This window comes from Xiphias gladius, chromosome 21 (genome assembly GCF_016859285.1).
Source record: "Xiphias gladius isolate SHS-SW01 ecotype Sanya breed wild chromosome 21, ASM1685928v1, whole genome shotgun sequence".
Taxonomy (NCBI): domain Eukaryota; kingdom Metazoa; phylum Chordata; class Actinopteri; order Istiophoriformes; family Xiphiidae; genus Xiphias; species Xiphias gladius.
In genome coordinates this window covers 6,307,501-6,332,624 of record NC_053420.1, presented here as the reverse complement: position 1 = coordinate 6,332,624, position 25,124 = coordinate 6,307,501, and the positions used below count along the sequence as shown (strand labels likewise).

General features: G+C 41.6%; 2 protein-coding genes and 1 long non-coding RNA gene across 4 annotated transcripts in view; 2 read left to right on the top strand and 1 right to left on the bottom strand.

The window, feature by feature from the left end:
- The window catches only part of LOC120807067 (centromere protein P), a 106,678-nt gene extending 102,202 nt beyond the window's left edge, over positions 1-4,476 (top strand). Inside the window, exons 7-10 of one of the 2 annotated variants that reach the window (XM_040158717.1) lie at positions 2,309-2,388; positions 2,862-2,953; positions 3,925-4,081; positions 4,366-4,476. In XM_040158717.1, coding sequence (XP_040014651.1) covers positions 2,309-2,388; positions 2,862-2,953; positions 3,925-4,055 — 303 coding nt within the window. In that variant the 3' untranslated portion in view covers positions 4,056-4,081; positions 4,366-4,476. Of the gene's footprint in view, positions 1-2,308; positions 2,389-2,861; positions 2,954-3,924; positions 4,219-4,365 lie in introns of those variants that run through there. The other variant, XM_040158718.1, reaches the window with a different exon arrangement.
- Positions 4,477-4,849: 373 nt separating this feature from the next.
- ippk (inositol 1,3,4,5,6-pentakisphosphate 2-kinase) overlaps positions 4,850-25,124 on the bottom strand; it is a 21,763-nt gene continuing 1,488 nt past the window's right edge. Inside the window, exons 2-14 of the mRNA XM_040158715.1 lie at positions 24,030-24,089; positions 20,759-20,854; positions 18,746-18,812; positions 17,824-17,942; positions 17,354-17,443; positions 17,064-17,122; positions 16,571-16,643; positions 15,072-15,224; positions 14,270-14,390; positions 12,758-12,893; positions 12,565-12,667; positions 10,633-10,724; positions 4,850-10,371 (exon numbers count right to left, since the gene is read on the bottom strand). Coding sequence (XP_040014649.1) covers positions 10,128-10,371; positions 10,633-10,724; positions 12,565-12,667; positions 12,758-12,893; positions 14,270-14,390; positions 15,072-15,224; positions 16,571-16,643; positions 17,064-17,122; positions 17,354-17,443; positions 17,824-17,942; positions 18,746-18,812; positions 20,759-20,854; positions 24,030-24,089 — 1,413 coding nt within the window. The 3' untranslated portion in view covers positions 4,850-10,127. The remainder of the gene's footprint in view (positions 10,372-10,632; positions 10,725-12,564; positions 12,668-12,757; positions 12,894-14,269; positions 14,391-15,071; positions 15,225-16,570; positions 16,644-17,063; positions 17,123-17,353; positions 17,444-17,823; positions 17,943-18,745; positions 18,813-20,758; positions 20,855-24,029; positions 24,090-25,124) is intronic.
- Positions 19,639-23,109, top strand: LOC120807069. The gene is made up of 5 exons (XR_005709780.1): positions 19,639-19,796; positions 19,898-19,961; positions 20,789-20,889; positions 21,845-21,906; positions 22,832-23,109. It is a non-coding gene; the product is annotated as an uncharacterized LOC120807069 (long non-coding RNA).

The window sequence follows — 25,124 nt, the reverse complement described above, 5'->3', positions numbered from 1 at the left end:
ATCCATCCATCAATTTTATGCTGCTTATCGAGGTCCAGGTTGTCTTAATTGAAACAATTATATCATTAGGAATTATTGTTATATACTGCTGCAAAGTACTGGAAAATATTATCATAATAATTGATTCAAGGCCATATTGTCCCTACTGGTCTTCTATCTTACTCGAATACTTCAACCCTGTATAAATTTGCTCATATGACTTTTCTGTTGGTTATTAAATTTCTAGTAACAGAACTGAGCAAAAAAAACCACACAAGACCAACACTTACAACATTTACTGTGACAAATCTGCTCAGTAAAAACACAGTAGAGGAAAGTAAAGATCAGGTTCTGGGAGTAGAAACTTACAGGAACCTGGTTCTTATTACAGACACACACACACACACACACACACACACACACACACACACACACACACAAAACAGCTGCAAATGCCTCTCAGTTGAGTCACCTGGACACCCCTCACCTGTTGGACACACCCCTCATAAGTGAAGAGTACTGGAAAACACCGCCTGGGTGTGTGTGTGGGGGGGTGTATCTTCCCTGAGTGGAGGCAGTAAAATAAATCTGATTTATAGTTCATGTCAGACTGATCAGATCAGATTTCACTCCCTAATCAACAGTTTGTGGACCCAATAAAATCAACGTCCCTGAAGACAAATGAATCATCTCCATGCAGTCGTTGTTGTGAGTCATAAATTTCACAAATGTTCCCTGTTATTTCACGATTTAAAAAAAAAAAAAAAAAAGGAGACTTTTAACAGGACCTAAAGGGGCCTTTTCATTTACCAACATTTCAGCTGTAAAGTTGATGAAGCAACAACACGACCTTCCACTCAGAACATTCGCTCCTCTGGTTTTCCTCCTTTCTCGTTTATTACAGTTTATTGTTGTGTCTGAACAAAGCTCTCTATGCACAAGCTCGTGTGTTTTGTGTGATGAATGAGGCCCAGAGCTCAGGTTATTAAACAGATGTTGTAGCGCCGCCCACAGGCCAAATGAGGCAGCTTTGAAAATGATGGAAAACAGCTGTGAGGGGGATCATATTACCAAGTTTCCTTCAGCAACCCTTAAACTACAGGCCAGGAAATAACCCACACTTACCTGGTAATTTGGCCAGAAGTAAAATGAAATTACTGTTTAAAAAGTTCATTTGTAAACTACAGAAAAATTTTTGACTATAACCTGTAAAGATATAGAAAATAACTGGACTGAAAGTTGCCGCACACTTTCGTTGAAAAGTAACCGCCAACTCGTATGTTTAAAGAATCAGTGGTGACACAGTAATTCACTCAAAATGTTATGAAGTTTTGTCTTGTTCTTTTAAATAATATTAGAATTAATTCTTTATCCCCAATGTTTTGGTCTAAATGAGCTTTTAGTGTTAAACTACTTGAAGACAACGATTGTCACTATTAGAGAAACACAACTAAACGATGGCAGCTGCTTGTTTTAACAGAAGTTTCACAGCCTGGAAAACAGACCAATCAGCGAGCTCATGTTTACAGTGTAGCAGTTGCATATTCATGCTCTAAATGAAGTGACGTTCGGTTGGTGGGAACATGTAGTAACCAAAGAGAAAACTTAAGGGTAATCAAAGCTGATCACACTGAGATCGTGAGTTTTGAGGGACAAGCGGAGACAAGCGATCAAAATCTGAAACGCTTAACTTCCACCAGAAATTTTACCAAATCTGCATCAGATATTTAGAAAACCTCGAATAATTTTATAAAATATTTTGTAGATTTCATCCAAAGTCAGTCGGTATTATTTGTGTGATATTTGATGAAGACAAAATAAAGCCTGTGATACAGTAGGACCTGTGTTTATCAAACTGGTAGAAGTAACAGTTGGGACATGGGTTCGGTTGGATCACGGCTTTTAAGTTTGTTACACCACCACAATGGATTTGAAACGAAGCGATCAAGATGTGATTGAAATGTAAACGTTCGGCTTTAATTCAAGGGGGTTTAACGAAAATATGGCATCAACGGTTTAGGAATTACAGCCGTTTTTATACATGGCCCCTACATCTCTGCAGCTGGGTGAGAAGTTAAACCGCTGGGGGTCAGCGAAGACAAGATTTTCAGGGCGTGTTATGTTTCTCTTAAAAGTAAAATTCCTTCGCCCTCACCCTAAAATTTAGATAAAGTTATTCATCAAATTCCTTTTGACTTAAAAATGCTCTCAATTTTTTTCCCCTAAACAATCCCATTGACTCCATGTCCCAGACTCACACCGAGCGTGTCCCAACTTTCTAAACCTATGATGATGTGATTAAAGCTCCTTCTCTCTCTGTCCCCTGCAGGAGAAGTATCCGTCCGTCGTCTCTCTACCTGGAGGCTGCAGGTCAGAGACCATGACCCTGAATCACCCCGAGCTTCCTGGGTAAATAACCATCTGTATATACACAGTGTAAATGATTTATATATTCATATATTTTACATATATTCAGTGAACAGTTAACTCCAGGTAATATTTTCAGAGCTACTGCAGGCAACAAAGAGTTGGAGTCCTGTCTTTAAGCTCTTTTCTCAGTTTTATTCTACTTTATATTTTTATTCTTTATTTAGTTATTGAATATAAATTGTTAAATTATATCACCAATCTTTTTTTTTAATGCGATTTATTTGAAGTAACTGCTGTAACACTGTAGTATCCCTTTGAGACTATTGAAGTAGTCTCTGTCTAAATACACTTGTGCTGTTGGAGCGTTTTCTAAGAGGGTTTTTCCGTATCTGAATCGAGGGTCTAAGGACAAACGCTGTCGGGTTTTCTGTACAGGCTGTATAAATAAGATGATCTTGACTTGACGTAGTCGTCTCCGCTGACCTTCCGCCGTCTGTGTCTTTTGTTTATAGCTGCGTCCTGTTCGTTCATTGGTCGGTTGAAGTTTCCAGAGAGGGCGGAGTCACTCCAAAAATCAACCTGCTGACAAAGATCCCAGAGAGAGGTGAGACGTGAGACGCGCCTCCGTCAGAGTTTACCTGAGCTCCACAGACAGGAAGCTGAATAGAGACACTGACCGCACGGTAACGCTGCAGGCTGGTACTGACCAACACACACGGGCCGTCTGCTGGGATACAGGTTTGGTTTTAGAAGCGGGACTCGCAGAGAAGTCGGAAGGAAATCTAGCAAAAACACATTATCATGAAATAGGTTGTTTCACTTAAAAATAATTGTCCAACAATAATTATAATGTAATTTCCTCACTTCCCTCCTAACTAAACTGAAGATACATGCAATTTGGTTGTAATTATTATTTATTATGAAATTTGGTTTTAATAACAACAATTTCCATTAAAAAGCAGCTCAGTTTATCCCCAAGTGAACATTTATCAGAACTTTATCTTCTGTATTTGTTGAATTTTGTTTGCCTGCAGACAAATTTTACACATTTATATTCAGTTGATCTGCGGAGCAATTAGGGATGCACCCCATGATTATTTTATGAAAGGTCGGAAAATAAGTGAAAAATGCCTGTTTTCTGTTTATCTGTTGTATTTCATCAGTCCAACAACCAAAGACTTTGAGTTTCCTCTTACACATGACAAGGGAAAAAAAAACATCAAATCCTCACATTTGAGAAACTGAAACCGGCACACATTCTGAAAGACAATTAATGGATAATCATAATAGTTGCCAGTTCATTTTCTGTTAATAGATTAGTCTCTGATTAGTGTCAAATGACTTAATCATCGGTTCTTTCCAGGAAACTTCTTGGAAAATTAGAAAATTACAGTAGTTTTACCAAAATATTAATTTAATGTTTGGAAAAAAAAAAAAAATCTAGTTTTTATGACATCAAGGGTGAAACTATGAAAACAGCCAGAGAGTTTGAACTGTTCAGCAGAATAATGATGCAGGTGAGATGATGATGATCAGATTTTTTTTTTTTTTTTGTTCCTCTCTGTGTCGCCGCAGCGTTGCAGTTGTTTCCCTCTCAGGCTGTAGGCGGCGCTGCCGAGGCCTTTCACAGCCTGCTGAGGATACTGGGACCTGAAGCCGCCCTGGAGTCTGTCATCAGGGCGGTCGGCCTCTCACAGGACACATAACTCGCATCAGACCTACCAGTTAAAATGTGAAACACGACTTTTCTTTTTCTATTTCAGATATTTTCAAATAATGAAACACAGCGTTTTGTTTAGTCTCTTAGAAATCTTTATTCAATAGAAAGAGCACAACTGTGATGGCTGTAACAGCAGAGCTCATTGGTCAAAATCTACAAAAATAAATAATTTAAATACAAAATGCCAGACAGCAGTGTCGCCTTTGTATTCTCAAATAGTTTTCTTCTCTCAGCTATTTACACACACGCAGTTATTAGAAGATTGTAGGTATCACAGTGCTGTGATGTTTCTGCAGGCCGATGCTCAGGCAGCAGGTGGAGGCAGAGGCAACCGACCAATCAGGCTCCAGCTCACCTGTCAGGGATTCGTCTCTCTGCGAGGACAGAGGTCTGGACGCTGGACTTTTCCCAACTTGCAACACGTCCTTGTGTAATTTGTACGTGAACAAAAAATTATAAACTCTCAACTCAAGGTTCACTTACTGTGTTATTTCATAAAGCACCAGAGCAACACAGTCTTCGGTGTCAGGCTGAGTTTACTCAGTTGTCATGGAAAACGTAGGTGTTCAATCTTTATTCTGAGCAGCTCCAGGACAAAACGGTCTCCGCCCAACGCGCACTGTTTGAGGCTTTTTACCGTCTGTCAAGATCGTCAGCGCTTTCAGTTTGATACACGTTTAGTTCAAATTTTAAGTCAACGTGGATGAAAAGTCTTAGAGGCGCTCAGAGTATTTACATTTCAGCAGCTGAAAGTTTCAAGAGTAAGTTGAGAGTTTGTCGAATGCAGTTTCCAAGATCCAGAACGAAACATCAAGCTCAACAACATTGGAAAAATGTAACTGGGTATAGTTGTTTAGATTAGTGTTATTTTCATTCCAAAAAAAACATGTTTTTCTGGATTAGGAAGCAGGTTAAAAATCTTTTCTTTAGCACGCGCTTGACAGAATATTTTTCATCCAGATTGTTGGAAGAGTCTTCGGAAACGTTAGAAAATACTTTCAGAACTGTTGTTGAAGAACCTTTCTGGGTTTTTTTTCAAAGACTGTCAGTGATTTCATCTTTAAGAAAAACAGATGCGTCCACATGTTTGTCATGTGGGAGTTACTGAAATAGACAAAAACATACCTACACGGTGCCATCTTGTAGAGCTGCAACAATTAATTGGCAACTATTTTGATGATCAATTAATCATTTTTTGACAATTTTCAAGCAAAAAAAAAAAAAAAAAAATGCCAAAAAGTCTTGGGTTCCAGCTTCTCACACGTCTGGATTTGATGCTTGTCTTTCACATATGAGAGAAAACTGAATGTTTTGGGGTTTTAGGCTGTTGGTCAAATAACACAAGGAATCATTGACTTTTTTTCAGACGATACAGACAAAGCGCTTTATCGGTAATGAAAATAATTGTTAGTTGCAGCCCTACTATCTTGTTTTTGGTCACGTGATGGACATGACAACATTGAAACCTGAGGAAAGGAACGTTTGTGGTTGAAACGTTGTCATGTTCATGTAGAATACAAGTAAAACTGGGAATGTGCGGATTATTGATCCTCATCACCTGCAGAGTTTACCAGGTTGCAAACCTAGAAACTTCGGTATACTCAAATAATACAGTAGTACCTAAAAAATGTTTTTTAAAAAAGGAAATAATTACAAAGGCCTCGCGTTAAATATAAATAAATGCTACCTTAACGGTTATGGTGTTATACTGTTAATGCACACTATTTTTTTTTATTTATTTTTAACCCTCACGCGACCAACTCTGCAGTGAATCCTCTCAAATCGTAAACGTAGGAATCTGTCCATTTCCTCCATCCCACATGACAAACGTGGCTTTAGCTCTATTACTTGAATGTGATGAGAATAAATGCGACACAACCTGCAGCTGTTTTCTCATGATCACACTGATGATTGGAAAAAAATACCAAAATAAAAATCTGAATCTAGCTACTTTTACAGCTAAAACAGAAAGACAATTTAATGAGTAACTTTTCCATTCTGACGTAGATGCAACATGTTTGATCCAATACTTTGGTTTGGTTTGAAACCTGTGTCCAGACCTCGACTGTCTCGCTCAGAGATGACGCTACAACTGGAGACAGACGCCCCGCCACCCTCCCTCTAACTCCCACGAGCCTCCGCTGCCTCGTCATGGTGCCTGTCGCATCTTCATTTCAACAGTTAGAACAATCGGTGGTTGGTTCAGTTCACCGCTGTTCACTCTCCAGCCTTTCACTCCTCCATCCCCCAGACAAAGAGGCATTGAAAGTGGCCAGCTGGGCGTCAGGTTAAAGGTCAAACTGTCCAGAGTAACATGCGTTAGATGGAGTTTGTCTTCCGAATGGCGCGCTGAAATCTCTTGATTTAACCCTTTGGATCTAACAGACTTACTGACAACGTCACCCGGCTGATGTTACAGTGACGTTGACCTGCTGCAGATGAACGAGGCGGCGGTCGCTGGTCATCAGCTGACAAGTTTCCTGAAAACATGCCTGACGCTGGGAGCGAAATGGAGGGCGGAGGGGTTTTCTGTCGTCTGAGGTTTCGGTCTTGTAGTGTGATTTGTTTTCAGTGGTCTGATGGAGGTCGTGGAGGCTGGAGAGTGGACAATGTAAACAGAGGAACTGAAATCAAGTGTTACCAGTTTACCTGAAGCCTCCGTGAGCGCTGCTGGTTTAAGAGGACGATGAGATCACAGTTTGCAAAGTTTGTATCTGACGGCAAGAGGGTGTGACAATCTGGACCTGAAGAGACTCAAGTCCACAAAAGGCCGTCAATAGTCGTCTGATAATGACAAAGTACGACCGTGGTCACTAAACTGGGTACAAGTCCCGAGTCCTGGTGACGTCCCCGTCCTCAGAAACCCCCCAGCGCCCCTGAACACATCGTTGGGCTTCAGTTTGGATCCTCAGGAGGTCGAGGTACTGAGAGTTCATGGCTGCGTCCACAGCAGCTTGAAACAGATCTGATGTCAGTCTGAACAGAGACGAACCAGAGCGGATTTTGTCGCAGATCTCCGCTGTGAACGCAGCCTGTAACAAAGTGAGTTTTGTCAAACACACACACACACACACACACACACACACACACACACACACCTCAATCACCCTCGTCCTCTAGTCCTACCAGAACATTTAGGCACATGGACAAGCACAACGAACACACAACAAGCCACTTATGGCACAAAAACCAGCAGAGCAGCAGCATGAAGCTTGGCCTGTGTGAAGAGGACTGCTCTCTGTTACCCAGCCCTTGCTCTGGTGGGTCAGACAGATCTACAACAGACTGGACACGCTGACCTCTGGTTAGGAGACAGAAGCTGTCCCTGTTCTGTTTGTCATTTCATCTCTGTCATATTTTGATTTCCCCCGCTTCACTGTAAAATCCTCTGCTCTGCAAGCGCACGGTCGCATTGGTCTTCTGTTCAAAAACATCGCCCTGAAATCAGCCTCAGAAAAAGGGACGTGTTGTCGCTGTTACTGTGTGGATTATGATAAAGCACTGAGCAGAGTCTAAAGACTCACAGACTCTAAATGAAGGTGATGCTGCAGTTTGTGGTCCGTTGCCGTGATAACTTCCATTTCCAAACACAGTGCATCCCAGTTTTTCTATTGTTTGTGAATTCACAGATCAAAAGGTGAAATCTGACCTGTAAATCCAGTTTTTGCAAACTCTCACTCGAATTTGTGGTTTGGGCTTCAACTACAGGGGACACCGAGCAAATCCTCTCCAGGTCAAAGTGTAATGTAACCGTACCTTTACAAAGCTACGTATCACCAGGTTAGTCAACGAGGGATTGTCCGACAACCACGGCTGTGTTTCAGCCTCCAACAGAGAGGGATGAATCTTGTTCTGACATCAATAAGAGTGGAAATAAATCCCACTTTTGCGCTGAAGGAAATACATTATGTCAGAAAGGCAAAAAATGCAGCAGGACAAAAATGCTTTGCTCGAAGAACTCTACGAAGCTGCTCAGTCGGGGGTCCCAGCTTAAAGGGTCAGTTTACTCAAGTCTGTTTTCTCTCTCCCGTCTGGCGGCGTCTTTCTGCCTCCAGCCCAATACAGTGGAGGTGAATGGAATTCAGGTTACCGTGGCACTGAAAATAATATTTTTAAAAAGTTCAACGGCAGCTTCTCTTTTCAGAAACCGTGTTCATTGGAACTATTTTCTACCCAAGAAAAAGCTCCTATCAAAGCTGTTCCCAGTGTGTTTTATCTAAACTAACAGGGACACTGTTTCTTAGAAGCTATGTTGCTGCTGAATAGCACAAAACTATATGACTAGAGATTTCACTAGATGGAGGGGAGAAACTTGTATTTGGTTAAACTGACCCTTTAATGACAAAATTTTCCCCCATCGACCTTCAACGCGCCCGAAGAGAAAACGTGTGGAAACCCAAAAAGCATTGCTTGCTGTCATTTTGCGTCTCACAGTTCATGGAGGTTTTCAGTACAACAAAACACTGCATCACCTCGGCTCATTTAGGGCTGCAACTAACGATTATTTTCATTATCAATAAATAACTTTCTTGTATGAAATGTTAAAAAAAAAATACTGAAAAATGCCGTTTAGTTTCTCTAACCCCACAATGTTCGAGTTTCTTGTTGTCTTTGAACAACTGTCCAACAGCAAAGCAAATACTCGCGTTTGAGAAGCTGAAACCAATTAATTTCTGCTAGAAAAATGACGGAAACAATTATTTGATTACCAAAATAGTTGCCGATTAATTTTCTGTCGATTGACTAATCGTTACAGCCTCAGTCTCGTTAATGCAATAGTTTTGAGTTGATCGGTGGGATTGGTTGGACTGAAAACCTCTGACCACTGACCTCGAATGGGAGCAAAGAAACATCTTAACTGCTCCATCCAGCTGCTGAGACTGTTTTGCTAAGATCCACCGTGCTAGCTTAACCCTTCCCCTGCAGCTGTAGATATGGTAACTAGTGTTTCCGTTACCACGGTGATGCTTCGCAGTAGCATTGCCAATAAGAGTCAGAGACTGCTGCCACGACAACCGCATCAGTGATCATCAGGAGGTTGAAGGACAGGTTCACAATTTTGAAGTCTGTCTTGAAACAATACTCAGGTGTCCATGTGAACATTGAAATGCTTTTCTTGCCGTAATCATCCGCCCTTTTCATACAGTCCGTTAAGAGTTCTGGTCTTGATGTGGGACAAAATCCACAGTCCTTATTCTGTGTTAAAATACATTCCAAAGTTCATGCTAAAGAGCAGCTTCTGCAGACTGTTTCCTGACAAATCCAGTAGATATTTTCAAAAGTTTCCCTCTTAATTACAAAACTCCCTCTTTGTTTTACTGTCCCTCCAACGTGTGGAAAGACTGAATTTTGTACCAAAAAGGTGGTAACTTCAGAAGATAAAGTGCTGAAGCCTCATATTAACTTCAAATGAACTGTGGAATGTATTTTCCATAGAAAGGACTGTGGATTTTGTCCCCCATCACTTACATTTAAAGTTTATTAGGAAGAGATCTCTTAATGGCCAGAATGACCAGGTGAAATGATTACAACAAGAAAAAACCTGTGGTTCCTACGAGCGCCTGACTATTGTTTTAAGACAGACCTGATTGTGAACCTATACTTTAATCTCCAAAGGAGAGAACAAAGCTCCCTGCAAGTTAAGTTTTCTACTAAAGATGAATCGTGACGGAACTGAGCGGTGATGTTGAGATTCACCTCTGGACAAGAGCGAGAAGTCGGGGCGCCACGACAACACGTAAGCTCTAGAATCAGGAACAAAAATAACCTGGAAGTCATTTGAGTGTCTGGGGATTTAGTGGTGACTTCCTGGAGATTTTATTTTTGCTGAAAAGCAGCAGCAGCAGGAACCAGAGGGTGATACCTGTCAACGTGAGCTGAGTGAGGAGGAGGAGAAAGCGCTGCAGTGAATTAACAGCTCTGGTCTGAAGTGATTCTAAACCTCTGGGATCAAAATGGCGTCTCTCCTCTCGGTTTGAGGCAGCAGCGTGGCGTCAAGTTTGTCCTCGTCCTCGTCCTCGGGGAGGGGGGGGGGGGTCGCCCGGCTCTGCTTGGGCTTTCACACGGGATGGAAGAGCAGTGTGCATTCCTCTCTCTCTGCAGCCGTGAAGATGCCCGGGAGCACCGGCAGAGAGCCCTTTGGCAAGGCACCACCAGTCCTCAAGTAGCAGGACACAATCCTCTGGTCTAGGCGCAGCTGGCGGGGGATGCTGTCGAACGGCTTCGGGTCCAGATCCAAGATGGAGACCGAGTAGGAGAAAGCAGGAGGTCTGGAGGAGAGGAAGTCTCTGAGCCGCCTCTGACTGGAGGAGGAGGAGGAGGAGGAAGGTTAATGAACAGGAAGAAGAGCGTGTCTGAGTTTAAACATGCTGATCTGATGTCTGGCTCCGCCTGGTGGACTTCATCAGGTACTAAAGGCTGAACCATAAACCCCAGTACATGCTGTCGGGCCTTGAGTAGACACAGTGACACTAAAACACAGGGTGTGTAAGTCAAAGGTGAGTCTCTGGCAAGTAATGACACTCTTCCTTCTGAGCGATCAACATCAAAAACTAAACAGTTACCCTTCATCGTCGTCCTCTTCCTCAGTGCTAGGCACCAGGGCCACCATGATGGAGCAGTCCTTGGCTGTCATGGCGACGCGGTACTGATGAACCTAAAAGTTGAAGCATACAGCAGTTAGATGTGCTACCATCTTCGGGCAGAGACAGTGTAGGCATCACATGCAGGTTGGCACTGTATGAGACACGTGTTCAGAGGCCTCAGTACATAACAACACTAAATAGTCACGTCACTGTGGATCTCAATAGTGGTGTTATGTGGCCACCGGTTTCATTTTCCTTCTTGGTAAATCAGTATTTTCCCCTCAGCGTGTCACGTGGAATGGCTCTAAATACTACAGTTCCCATGAGCCTAGCGGCACCACAGCTACTGACTTGATCCAAGGTCCCAGCAGCGCTCTCTGGGACACATACTTCCAGCTCTCGCATAAAGTTGTTCCGGACACCATGTTCTATTTTCAGTGACTCACATTCTTTTTTCGGCTTAGTAAGTTGGTTTCCAGCAATAAAAAGAAAAAGAAAAAAAATCAGCAAGAGAAAATGTTAATCACTGCACTTTTCCACCCACTATCATTATGCAAACATTAGGAATTGATTTCTTGAGAAACGGCTGGTGGCGCTAATTTTCCGTCAAAATACACCGTCCCACCTGTGGGGCCCTTTGGCCTGGGTAGAGCTACTTTAAGTGTGTGTTGGTCTCTACCGGACTCACTTTTCATACAACCTTGACAAATTCAACATTGCTTGAAAGCTCTAAGTCTCCTGATTCTGCCTGTGTAAAGGATTTTAGGGTCCCCACATCACTGTAACGGCTGTTGACACAGAACTGGTTCAGACTCGTTGCTGTGGCTCCAGGGTTTTCCACTAAACAGGTCCTACTTCAGGCCTTGGATTCACATTCTGACCCACTGCCGCCTGAATCAGATTCAAGTCACTGTTGCTTGCCTGCAGAGGGACCTCTGGGATTGTCACCTATCTACGTGAACTCAATCATACGGGCCTATGGCTCCTCCTCTGCCACTGCGTTCCTCCGAGGAACGTCGTCCGGCATTGTTCCACCCTCATGGTGGGGCAAGTTACCAAATGTTATCAGAGCAGGGGCCTCTCTCTCTCTAGCTTCAAGAGTCTCTTAAACACTCATCTCTTCTGAGAGTAGCTCCTCTCCAAAAACTTCTAACTCCCTAACGTTCCTAACTCACACTGACTGTGAACTTCTTTACGTGATCTCTTTGTCTTATTGAACAGATTCAGTACTTAATGAGTAAATGTGGTTGTAAAACTTAAGAGTTACCTTTCAAAGGAGACCAGGGTTATGACTGTAATCAAAAGGGGTTTGAAGTAACCTTTTTATTTTTGGGTGCATTATTTTCAGGCTTTAAGCACAAAAAATGGGTTGGGACGGGTCAGTTGAGGGGTTAAACCACTGCAGAAGAAGCGAATTCAACAAGCTGACTACATTAAAAGAGCGCCAGTGAAAAACGATGTAGAAAACATGATGGAAATATAATTTGTTTGTGACGCTCCTCACATTAATACATGAAAGAGTCTCTTCGTCACGCCACACAGATCTGTTTTTGTCTGTTATTTCTCATCTCTTCGGTCACATGCTTCATGTGCGTCGTGATTTATTCACAAAAACCGTTTCCGTTGGATTTTGTCCCATTCTGCATTTATCAGTACATCAAATCTTCCACCTCAGCCACATGAAGAAAGACTTTCCTCTCCAGTTATTTTATGCTCACATGGAAAATGTACATAAAAACGGAGTGGAAACCTACCCAGTGTTTGTACTGATGATTTTAAGTCATGCTAAAATGCTCCAACACAGTCTCTGCTGACACCGTGGGAGAAATGTTAGAGCAAGAGAGACAGTTTCCAGCTCTCAGTGTGACTCAGTCCGACTTGTATGATTGGTAAATGTTAAACCCGCCTAACCTTGGCCACGGCGTACTCCACGGAGCCGTCGTCATCCGTTGGACATTTCTGCAGTTTCTCCAGGAAGGCCTCGTTGTACGGCCCATCTATCTGAAGACGAGTTCTGAGACAGACACAGACGAGACGTGACGTCAGATGATCAATGAGATCAATCTGCACAGTTTTCCTATGGTGGTTGTTAACTGAGTGCTACCTCTCCTTGGGGAAGTCCTGCAGGTGTTGCTCCACCTGGCGGTACAAAGGATGAAGTCCTTCGATGTCCAATGTGTCCAACATCTGAGTCTGAAGGATCCTGAACAAAACACTGTCGCTGGGTAAACCCTGAGAGCCTGCATAAACGCAAAGACAGATATTTTCTGTTCTCAAAGCGTTTCAAGTCAGAGCTCTGGAATATATAGCGTTTAAATCATTTAATGTCTCACTCGGCATCAAAAACAACCACAAACGTTTAATTCAGGTTTTCAGTTTCGCACATTAACATAACAAGATTCAGATGTCATGAGAAAAATGTTTGTGCTGAAAAGAGACAAATGCTTCTTTCAAACCACAGACATTTTGGAAGGGGGCTGCTGCACAAGAAAAACCTTTGTAGGAGAGGAAAGAGACAAACAGGCTGCCTCCAATCTGTTAGACTGGTCTATAAGAGGTAGTTAAAAGTCACACCAGAAATGTGCTGGTTTATGTGCACGTCTGTGTGGATGTGTGAGGGTGAAGACAGAGAAAAGGAAGCAGGAGCAATACATGAATTAAGTATAAAATAAATAAGAAAAAAATCTGTCAAAAGGGGGAAAAAATTCTGTTCAGAATCTGAATACTGATGCTGGATGGCAACTGGTAACACTCCAAGTCCTCAAGTGTCCTTTTGTTCGACCAACAGCCCAAAATTCAAAAATATTCAGTTTACAGACCAAGAAAACCAGAAAATGGGGGTGGTTTCCTTGTCCAGTGGGAGGGTCTAGTGTTGTATACTGTACAGACTGTAAAGCCCCCTCAAGCTGAGTTGTGATTTGTGATATTGGGCGCTATAAATAAAACGTACTTGACTTGTAAACTGAACATCTTTTACCCCTTTTCCACCAAGGCAGTTCGAGGGCCGGTTCAGAGCTGGTGCCTAGTCTTGCATTGTTTCAACAGCAAGAGAACAGACTCTGGGCCAGGATAGACTCTGGTTCGAGAGTGGCACCAACACTTCGCTGGTGTAGAACCAAGAACCACTTAAATCAGGGGCTCGGGGTGAGATTATCGTGACCAACAAGACCAACTAAAACTTTGTGACCGCCATTTTTAAAAATTTTTGAAATGTTCAAGATCAACACCAAAATGTTTAGATTCCAATGTAGGCTCGCAAAGCCAGGACCAACACTGTAGATGATGTAGTCCACCATTGTTGTTGTTGTGCTTGGCGCTAGTGTTGCTGGGAAAGCGGATATATATACTAACGCATGCAGTAACGTAATGATGTGGCTCTATGATGGCTCTCTAGACCGAGGAAAGGCAAACCAGTTCTTAGAAGGTCCTCAAGTTGAACCGGCACTAGCACCTTGGCTCGCGTTGGTAGAAAGGGGCTCTCATTGAGTTTCCAGGTCCTTTCAGCGGCAGCTAAGCAGAGATTAAAACACTATTAAATGACCAGGTCAGTGGACTCACTGAAACCTGGCTGGACACACGGAAAGGAAACAGAGTGGAAGACGAGGCAGGTTCTGACCGTGGCGAATCCTCTCCTTGTTGAAAAGACTGGCTTCACAGAAGCTCCGCCCTTCTCCTCGTCTGTCCGTCACCACCCCTCCATCTCCTCCCCCACCACTCAGCAGGGCATTCACCAGGACCTACAGGCAGAGAGAGGTTTCCCTATGAGTCTGGATCACAGCGAGTGTCTGATACATTCAGTGAAACCTGGTTAACGTGCTCTCTGAAGCTGGTGTCTGTACTCAGCCAAAGACGGTTTGTTAGACAAGGAGGGTCCACTCTAAACATATCACAGCACATCATGTTCAGGAGTCAGAATCGCCCAGTTCAACTTTCATTTTTACCACATCAGTTATTGAAGCTGAGCAGGACCCTCCAGTATTTGGATCAAAGCTGTAGTTAATTATATTTACTTAACTTTCAAAACATACATTTGAGTGAATCCAACAGGAAATCTGGAGGTTTAAGATTCAGTAAAAGCCTGTCAAACCAGCTGGTAAACATCTCACTTCAAATCAACTTCAATTCAGTGTTTTTAAAACAAGTCCAGCTGATAAATATCCAGCTTCAAACTAACGCTGTGCCGTCTGCAGTGAGCTTCTCGTCATACATCAACAAGTGACTGAGCAGTTTACTCTGACATTTCCTATCTGGAAAAAAAACAAAAAAAACAACATGAGCAGACTTTGATCCTTTGGTGACTCCTGATGTTGGTATAGGTCCCTTTTCAGTTTATTGCCCAGCTCCACAACACCATTACACAAATACATATTTATTTTTAATCAGAAGGACACTTATATTTGTGCGTTGCGTGGACTAACCTGGATGAAGTCGTTCAGGACAGCTTTGCCGGTCATGTGACTGTTGATTCTGTTGTTTCCGTACATGAAGTACGGTCTGAGGTGGTGCAGCAGAGAGTTCAGGTCCAACGAGTCGTCACTGCCCTCTTTACTGCTGTAAATACACTGACCACCCTAAAAAAAAAACAAAAAAACCCCACACATATTCAGGTCTTACGAAACCTGCTCAGTGTCAAAATCACGACTGATAAGTGAAATATTCATCCCCAACTGACAAGGATCTAATGTTGTTGAATTCCTGTTATCTTTGTTTTTAAACCGCTTGGTTCTGGATTTCCATTGATTTGAGACATTTGAAGATGATTTTTCAGAATATTTGCCACAGCTTTGGTTTCAAAGTGAAACGGCTGAACCAGGTTACATCTGCAGCGACTTGAGGGATCTCGAGCAGAGGTGGGGTGTGGAGAAGTCTGGCTTAGGTCAAACTCTCCATCTGTAGCTCTGCGTTTTGAGCCCAGGCAGTCATATCAATCTTCTTCATACCTTTTCCTTGTGTCATAAAAACTGCATAATTTTAACGTGAGCAGAGTGGAGCGCCTTGCATTTACGCTTCCTGCTCATATAATTCTGTTAATTTCTCCACTCCAGGCTGCTCCAGGTTTTTTTTTAATCGTTTTTGATTTAAACGATTCATCTATCGTTCTGAGAAAACTGAAATATTTCAAACAGCCACTCTGAGCAAAAATCACCATTTACCACAGTGATTATTATGGTCATAAAAAACTGTTCAACTTGCAGTGGAGGTCTTAGCTGTTTGGGTGCCTAAGGCAAAACCTTTCACTCAGAGCCTTCACTTGGAACAGTGTTTGCTTGCTGTAATCATTCCTCCCGTCTATACCGACTACTTAGAGATCTTCTCCTAATGTGCTTTCAACGTAAGTGACGGGGGACAAAATCCGCAGTCCTCGTTCTGCGCAGAAACGTGTTCTTGAGTTCCTCTGAAGCAAGAATGACACTTCAGCAGTCTGAATAAGACAAATAAAGTTGGTATATTTTAAAGTTACAGGCTTTCCACAACAGTGTTTCCACACTGAGCTGCAGCAGAGGAACAGTTTAAAAAAAAAAAAAAAACAAACAAAAAAACCGTACATTTTTACTTTGGTTCAATATCTTTTTTCCACTTATTCTGACTTTTGAATAGAAAAGTAACCTTTTTATTTTGGGTACATTATATTTGGGCTTGTGCACAAAAATGGGGTTGTCTGCTAACAGGTTAATGCCCAGTGTGAACAGGCTGAATGATTAACACAAGCAAAAATACTGTTTCGGTGGTCAGATGGTCACCTGTTTATTATTTTAAGACGGACTTGAAGATTTGTGAACCAAGCCTCTAAACCAGTAGTTGTATTGATCGACTGTGTTGCTAATGGAGCTGCATCTTGTGATACAACCACACAAACACAGAGGTTTCTAAAGGTGTTGGACCGAGACAGACCGGTGTGGCTGTGGTTGTGTCTCACCTTGAAGATTTTGAAGTTGTTCTGAGGTTCTTCTATTAGGTGTCTGATGGCAAAGTGCATTCTCTGCCTGTTCCTGAACATAACAAGAGAAACCAGGGAACATCATATTCAGCAGCAGCACAGTAAAGCAGATTAGCTTTATTATCAATAGCTGAATCTGCACTTTGGTGTTAGGAGCAGCAGAGGAGAAGAACATTTCAAGGCTGTATTGTCAATATATTGGACTGCATCATACTGAGAGGTGTTTCTTATGTTTTCTCTGCTCCTATAGTGTCTCAAACAACTGCAAGATGTGCTGGTTTACACCACCAGCAGCGCTAAAACCACAACTAACAAACATGAGAGGGACAGAATATTAGAAACGCCTCCTGAAACATTTTAAATGTCACAAGAAGGATTTGTTTCTACTTTCACATTTTTCAATTTCCATTTTCCTCGCTTTGTTTTAATGTTTAGGGGGAAACGGTAGCAACAGTGGCTGCAGTGATCTCACCCTGAGAACAGGTCTAGAGGACAGTACAGACTGCGTCTCTTCCACTTCCCGTTGGCCACCTGGAGAGAGAGGGACAGAATAGTACGTATGAAAGAGACAATGTCAAAGATAGATAGGAGTAATAAAGTAATACAAACCACAAAAAGAAAGGTTTTTTGTTCTGTAGTTTTGTGTTGTATTGTATTGTAGTTGTGACCTCAGGTGGTTTTACTGCAGTTCTTTAGTACTTTGGTTATTATGCGGCTCTGTACTTTCATACTGTGTTCGCACTGTGCAGGGGTCGTAGTTACCTTGTAGTGTTGGTGCATGCAGAAGCGACACACTTTGGTCTTGATGTCTTTGCTGACATGTCTGGAGGACGGCAGGAAGCCACATTTAGGCTGAAAACACACCACACACACAAAACAGCGGCTTAGTAACACACTGTCACCCTCATGTGATTCCTTATTTTAGCTCAGTATTTCTGGGTGACAGTGATGACATTCACGTGCAAAGATTTCTGACACTGAAATAAATACAAGATGTGGAGATTTATCACTGAGCTGAAACCGAAATGAAAATCACGTTCAAAACTAATTACGATGTTTTTAAAATTGACTCAAATTAAATTAACTGTTATTTTATTAAGGAATCAGTGTTTTCGCCCTCTTTCCCAAAACAGTACCAGTGCCACTACTACATTTAAAACCAAGGCGAAAACACATTTTAAGCCTCTTTTAAAAAGACCGTGTTGACTCTGTGCGCGCGCGCGCTTGCGTACCTTGATCTCGATGCAGAGTGGAGGAGTGTGTGCTGACTGGTGGAGGGCTGGGGATGTCAGGTTGGGCAGACAGAGAGCACAGCCGCTGTAGATGTCCATTACCTTATCACACCGCCACGCTGACACACACACAGACAGACAGACAGACAGACAAACATGTTCAGTTTACATGTTATGTTTGCTGAATAAATACACTGGAATGCTTTTATATTTACAAAGGTTGCTCAGTTTACCTTCTGTATTGATCGATTAACACAGTTTAGGGACTTTTTATACTTCTGTACTTTTTGGTTGGATATTTGTTGACCAGCTGCAGACTGGTGACTGCCGTTAATCCTCATTTATTTCAACTGTTTTCTTAAATCACCATATTTTGTATTTTTGGATTGTTTTTGTGTTTGAATTAATTATTGGTGTGTATGTGTTCTAAAACTTGTTCACCTTAAATTACCCCATGAGGGACAAATAAAGCAACTATTTTTCTTTCTAGTCTATAAATACCAATCATAATACGGTACTAAGTTGTTTTGTCTGACTGCCAAAGAAAAACTAAAATATTGAAATTACTATAGTGCAAGAGCAGGAAAAACAGCAAATTCTCTCATTTGAGAACCTGTAACCATCAAGTTTTGGCATTTTTGCTTGAAAACTGACAAATGATCAATCGATTATCAAAAAAAATCGCAGCCGATTAATTTTCCGTCAATCGACTAAATGATTAATCGACTAATTGTTGCAGGTCTAAACGACATTACTGCTGACTGTAGCTTCATATTTACCATACAGACATGAGAGTGGTATGGATCCTCTTATCTAAGTCTTGGCTAGAAAGCCAAATTTCCCAAAAAATGTCAAACTGATCATTTAACAGATTTATATAGCAAACACCTCCCACAGGAATGATTAAAAAAAACATTCTCACCTGGTCTTTGATGTTGAACTTTGATTGAAAGCTGTCGTACAAACTCTAGCGGCAGTTTGACCACTTCCTGTGGAGAAAATGAAGTCAGTCAGTCTGTGAAGAGAACGTGTCTGGTCATCTGCCTGCGTTTCTGTTATCTACTGTATGTAAAGCACTGTGATCTGCTGGTAGTGTGCCATCGCCGGCTGATTATGCGAGATATACTGCGCCGAGCCGACTGCCAATACTGAGCCAACAGCTTCAGTAAAAACCCTGAAACAATACGATCCGGCTTACTGCACAGATACCAACAATCACATTCAACATTAAGCACCAAATACCGATTTAAAATAATTTAATAACTGTCACGTGTCTACATCCTTCAGACCATGTGTTAGGAACCTGGGTGTTTTTTTTTGTTTTTTTTTTGGTGGTGTTCAGCTGTTAATTCCAACTTCCATTTTAGAATTAAATCTAAAATTAGGTATCATCTGAATCATCATGTGATAAAACCCTCCAGGCTTCAACACTGTAACTCACTGTTTTTTGGGAAATTTGTGACGCTAGAAAACTGGACTGTCCCCCAGCTCTGAATGGATTATACATATTCCAACTGGATCACACTTTCCCTAAAAACTTATAACTTATGCACTGCTTTGAAAAGTGCCACCAGAATTGTAAAAACAATTCCCCTGGAATTTGGACTGGGGGGGGGGTGAAATTAGTCCACCAAAAATCTCTTAAACGTCTTACGCTGGTTTCGTCCAAGGCCTCAGTTACTACTCAACTCGCTATGAATGGGACTCTCAAATCCATAACACTGACATCAGTCCTGAACTCACACAGTGTTTATCAATGACTGAACAAAGCTCTTGTACTTGTGATCTTTTTCTGCTTCTGTCTTCAAGACATGGTTATCTGAAATGGTTTCTACTATTCAAATGGAAAGGACTCGTTCCTGGAGTAGAAACTAAGTGCAACACACCTCCCGTCTCAGAGGGCTGTGCCAGAGTCTGAATTTTCGACTTCAGGTCATCAGTTAAGGCCAAATACTGTTTTCCTAATGGCGATGGTGGGGGCTGCACCAGACTTCTGTTTTTTTTTTTTTTTTACCTCCGCCAAGCAGGTTATGTTCTCACCCATCTGTCTGTTTGTTTTATTATTTGTTCGCAGGATTATGCAAAAATTGCTGAGCCGCTTTGCATCGAACTTGGTGGAGGGATGAGGCCTGGGCCAGGTGAGAACTCTAATCATTTACTATACCTATAATTTTTTCTCGGAATGCCCCTCTAGTTTTGTCATGTGCTTGTGGTTTCCTGCTTTTCCTCATCTGTAGATAATGTTTTGTTTTTTAGATAATGTTCTGAACCCTTTCTTCAATGCACCTTACCTACAATTATTACAAATTATTCGCTTCTCCGCCCAGTCACAGCACAATTGGGCCGCCCCACACTCACCTCCTGTAACGAGCCCACATGCGAAGTGTTGTTTTACCGGCGAGACTCGTGTTTTAATGCCCTTGTTCGCCACATATGTCGGAGCAGCGAACAGAAACAAGTTGTGTTGTACTGCTTCTTTCTGCGTTTCCATTACAGTTAGTTTCGTGGTTAGGTTGCTTCAAGAAGATGCCTGGTTTTTAAAAGTTTACAGTTATCCTGCGTTTCTCTACGTACAGTAAGACCTACAAGGTACGGTAGCCGGCTTACCAGACCCGTGATAACACCCCAAAATCTCCGACTGAACTGTCTGCTATCAAGTTGCATTGTGGATAATGTAAGCGTTTAGTTATGACAAGAAAGAAGAATGTAAAGAATACATTTGTTTTGAAAAGCCACAACATCTCCTGTTGTGCTGCACCGATTTTGATCCTTTTTTAAAAATTCTTCATCTTGAGTGTGACAACATTATAGGAGTACAATTCTAGATCAGTGGAGTGCTGTCAATGATTTTTAACGTAAAATTGAGATAAAGACAAAGGGGATAAAAGATGTAAAATAAATAAAACAACAGTCTCTGACAGCATCAGTGTCTTACCCCGCTGTGGATGAACTTCTCTCCCAACAGGCTGCTCATCACGTTGGAGCTAAAGTCAACAATGTTCTGGATCTGCCTGAAGGCCTGCTCTGCTGTCTGGATGACAGAAGGACAGAAACACAGCCAGACAGGTAAACACACAGATAAACAGCGGGTTACGACCTGTTCTGAGACTTGATATCGAGTATTGACAGCAGTGGAGTTATTTTTCCACCCTGAGATCACAAAGGCACAAAGAACATCGCCAAGTCATGTCAGTGTCTGTCCTCACTAAAACCAAAACCAACGTGTGATTCTGAACAACACGCCTCACGGAGCTGATCACCATCTGACTCTCTGCGCTCTTAGTACTGTTCCAGACCTCTACCCTCAAGTTCAATCTCTGATTTTCTTCAGTGACAAACAGCTCTGCTGTTGTACTCGCTGATCAATGTTTCACACTCAGAGCTACGTAGACAGGATTAAGAATTTTACAAGTCATCTTCTGATATAATGAGCTAACTGAAGCGCTACACATGAAAAATAGAACAGGAAAATGACCATAACACAACAACTGTGCATGACATAACAAGCTTTATTTATAGAGCACTTTTCCACATTACAGTGCTTCACAGATGGACGCAGCTGTTCAGGTTATATGTACAGGTCGTGAACATTAAATAAGCTGCAGCTAAAGACTGTAGTGTTTACAACTTTGAGTTATTTTAGCCTTTAGTTACGTGCAAACGTTGAAAGGGAAATTCAATAGGGGATTCGATGAGATTCAGAATCGAGAAGTGGATTCGATACTGGATTTGAATTAGATACAATGCTATCAAACCCCATCCCTACTGGTACACTCTTGTTTTCTCAATCAGCCCCTGAGCTCATGCACATGAAAGAGGGGATGACGACCTAATTGTGTGTTTTTTAACTTAACTCTGGGTCCTGAAGTGGAAAAAAAATGCACTTGCTACCAGTATCCACAGGTGTGGGCCCGATTTAACCAGGAACTGAAATCTTAAAGATTACAGCGTTAATGCCAACCCGTATATTTTTGACTACAGCGGGCTTCTGTAGAAACAGTGACTCAATTTTTCCCCACAGCTGACTGATGAGGAGGGGGTTCTTTCCCTCGTTTTGAAGAAAAACTGCTCCTTTTGGATTAGGTATGTGCCAACAGTTACCACAGCAACGTCCTGTTGCCAGTTTATTAGGTACACCTTGCTAATGCAATCTAACACAGCAGTCCTGCATTAAATTCTCCCTTCATGAAGGTTATAAAATTCATTTTTTGTTGAAACTGTTTTAGAGAAGGGTTGATTCTACTTTATGGTCTACCTTTATTGATATAAATGAAGTATGAAGCAAAAATAGAAATAGAAACACCTGTCAGTATAACACAGTTCATAGTTCAACAGCAACACAAACTTCAGCCTCCAAAATGATCACACAGTTGAACTAACGGCTCTCTAAGACCGTTATAACAAAAACTGAACATTATAACCTTACTGAAGCTAGGATTTATTGCAGGACTGTTGTATTAGACTGCGTTAGCAAAGTGTACCTAATAAACAAGTACTTGAGTGCCAGGGTTACACCCACAGTTAGGGGATTAATACTGCTTTGTGAAATGGGTCCTCAATTTCTCTTAAAAGCTCAAAACGAGAGAAAACCTTCACTTTCAACTTTTGTTAGACCGTAAACATTTAAACTAAACTCCCATACAGACCACAACAGACCCTCAATGGCAGAAGAAAACATCAATAACTCAGATTTAGCTGTTGTCTACTTTTACTCCTGGTCTTAAAAGTCCTGTCAGTCGAATTCCGAGTGATATCAGCTGATGAGCAGCTAGTAAATTTGAATTTTTAGAGATGGATGAGGCTACATTTGGATTGGTGACTTTGCCTTCAAGTTTATAATCTGACCAGGATGTAAGATCAACTGCTGCTTCAAATAATAAATTGAGCTCTTAGTAAATGAAACCTTTTAGTGTCTTACTCAGCCATTACGCTAAATGTTTCTACTGCAGCCATGCTAACAGGTATGAACCAGAGCTTGTAGATGAGGTTCTCTGTTTTCTCCTCTCAGTCATGGATCATCGGCCTGGCAGACATCATTAGGGTGACTGACAGCTCTTGATTTGACTCAGACATCGACACTAACTCTGGCATCAAACGGGGCCGTTGACAGATGGGTTACCGACTACCAAACCAGTTACACACCACCAGCTGTGTGTGGCTACAGGTGCAGCATAGAAACACCCCGTGAAGCACCCTGCGACTGTTTTAATTCAAAATGTTTTATTTGATTCAGTAACATGTTGTTATTTTATTAAATAAAAAGTTGGAGACTTCATAAAGAAATATCTGTGCCAAAACAAAGACTTTTATGATCACACTGTACGGTTTGATTAAGAGTCATGACCTGGGATATCACACTGAACTTAAACACTGAACCCAAATCAATTTTGTCCACTGACAATTCAGATGAAGTTTGGTTTAAACAAGATCGCTACATCCCCAAAAATGTTGAGCAAAAAAGAAAGAACGAAAGGAGAGGCAGCTTTACCTTGTAAAATTCTACTTACTTTATATAGAGAGCAATAAAAAAAAGAGCTGCAGAAGTTTGGAAGATGAAGACTTGTGGTTAAGTTTATGTGGTGGAAGTTCAGTTGACTCAACTTAGCCACAATATGTAAAATACCATGTTGAACAACTTTTAAAAATTTCACTTCCATTTGTAACAGATCTTTTGACAGCAGCCATGTGGGAAATCAGACTGCTGAACTGCTCAAAATGCAGAACAAAAATTTTGACCCGTCAGACTATCAGCAGATTGGGGCGCCCCGGTGGCCAAATGGTTAAGGCACATACCACAAAACCACACCGTCCACAGTTTGACTCCCAGCTGGGGGACCTGTCATACCCCTCTTTATCCCCTAATTTCCTGTCTATATCTCTACTACAACTATGAAACAAAGGAAAAATGCCCAAAAATGAATAAGAATAAACTATAATTAAAAAAAAAAAAATCCAACAGATTGTTTGACAGTCTGATGTGGTTGATTGATCAACTGCCCTAAAATCGAATGTCAAACGACAAATAGAGACAGCCGATCTGGTGGAAAATGGTCCCAATTCTAAAATTAGTGGGGTTAATCTGTACAGTGTCTGCCCAGCATAAACCTGTTTTTTTAAATAAAGAATGCACATCTCAAAAAATTAAATCTTGATCAACAAGCACACATTAACTCAAAAGACAGACTCACAGAGAGACTCATATTTACCTGTGGTGGGTTTTCAGAGTCCTCTGCTGGATACTTAAGCAGACGTAGAACTCTGGAAAGCTGCAAGAACAGAGGAGAACCTCAGTTAAGATCGCTGAAGCGTCATTAAAAACACAGGGCAGACCTGGACTCGCACCTTAACAGCTGAGCAGGGTCTATCCAAGGATATTGTCAGCAGAGCCTTCAGGTAAATTGAAAATACTGATAAAGTTTTCCCACTGTGCATCGGGAACAGTAAATCCATTCTGCAAAGTCTGGGTTGAGTCACGGAAAACCTGACCGAAAACATTGTTGGCCTGCTAACATTTGTGCGAGAGTCTGTGGGGTAGGACAAGAGTCTTCTCTTTGTCTAAAGAACATTCAAACACAATGTATTGTATAAATAGATACAATAGACAACAATACACAACAATGACTACATCTGTCGGCACTAGGGTGGGATTAAGAAGAGAACATCCATATACCTGAGAATATGTTGTTGACAGAACAAATACCAGGAGATTTTAGCAGTGAGTATCTATGTGCCAACGTGAAACCAGATAGCTCAGATAAAAATCAGGTTATGTAGGAAAAATCTAAATCTATATGCAACAGGTCTGTAATCAGATCTCTCAAATTGGTTTTGAACCCTGTCTTCATTATTTAAGTGTGCTGATGACACTTTTTTTTGAGACAGAAGCTGCCGTGGTGTCTTAAAGACGCTTGTTTTTGTCAAAAACTATAAGAGCTACAGTCATGTGTGATGAAGAAAAAGCAACAAATTGTCTCATTTGAGAAGCTGGAACTAGAAGATATTTGGCATTTTTGAAAAATGACTGAAAGGATTGATCAGTTACGGAAATAGCTGCAGATTAATTTACTTTCAATGGACTAATCGACTAATTGTTGCAGCTCTAAACAATACACCTGCACCGTGGCCCAGCCCTAGAAACAAAATGTTTTCCTTACATCTCAAACAATCAAAATACTGAGAAAGCCCAGGGTTCCCGAGCTTCTACACCCTCTCCCCACGTACTTCCACTCTGCTTTCGCGTTCATGCACAGGGTCCGCCACATTAAGTGCCATCCCAAACCAATTAGTGGGAAGTGGGTTAT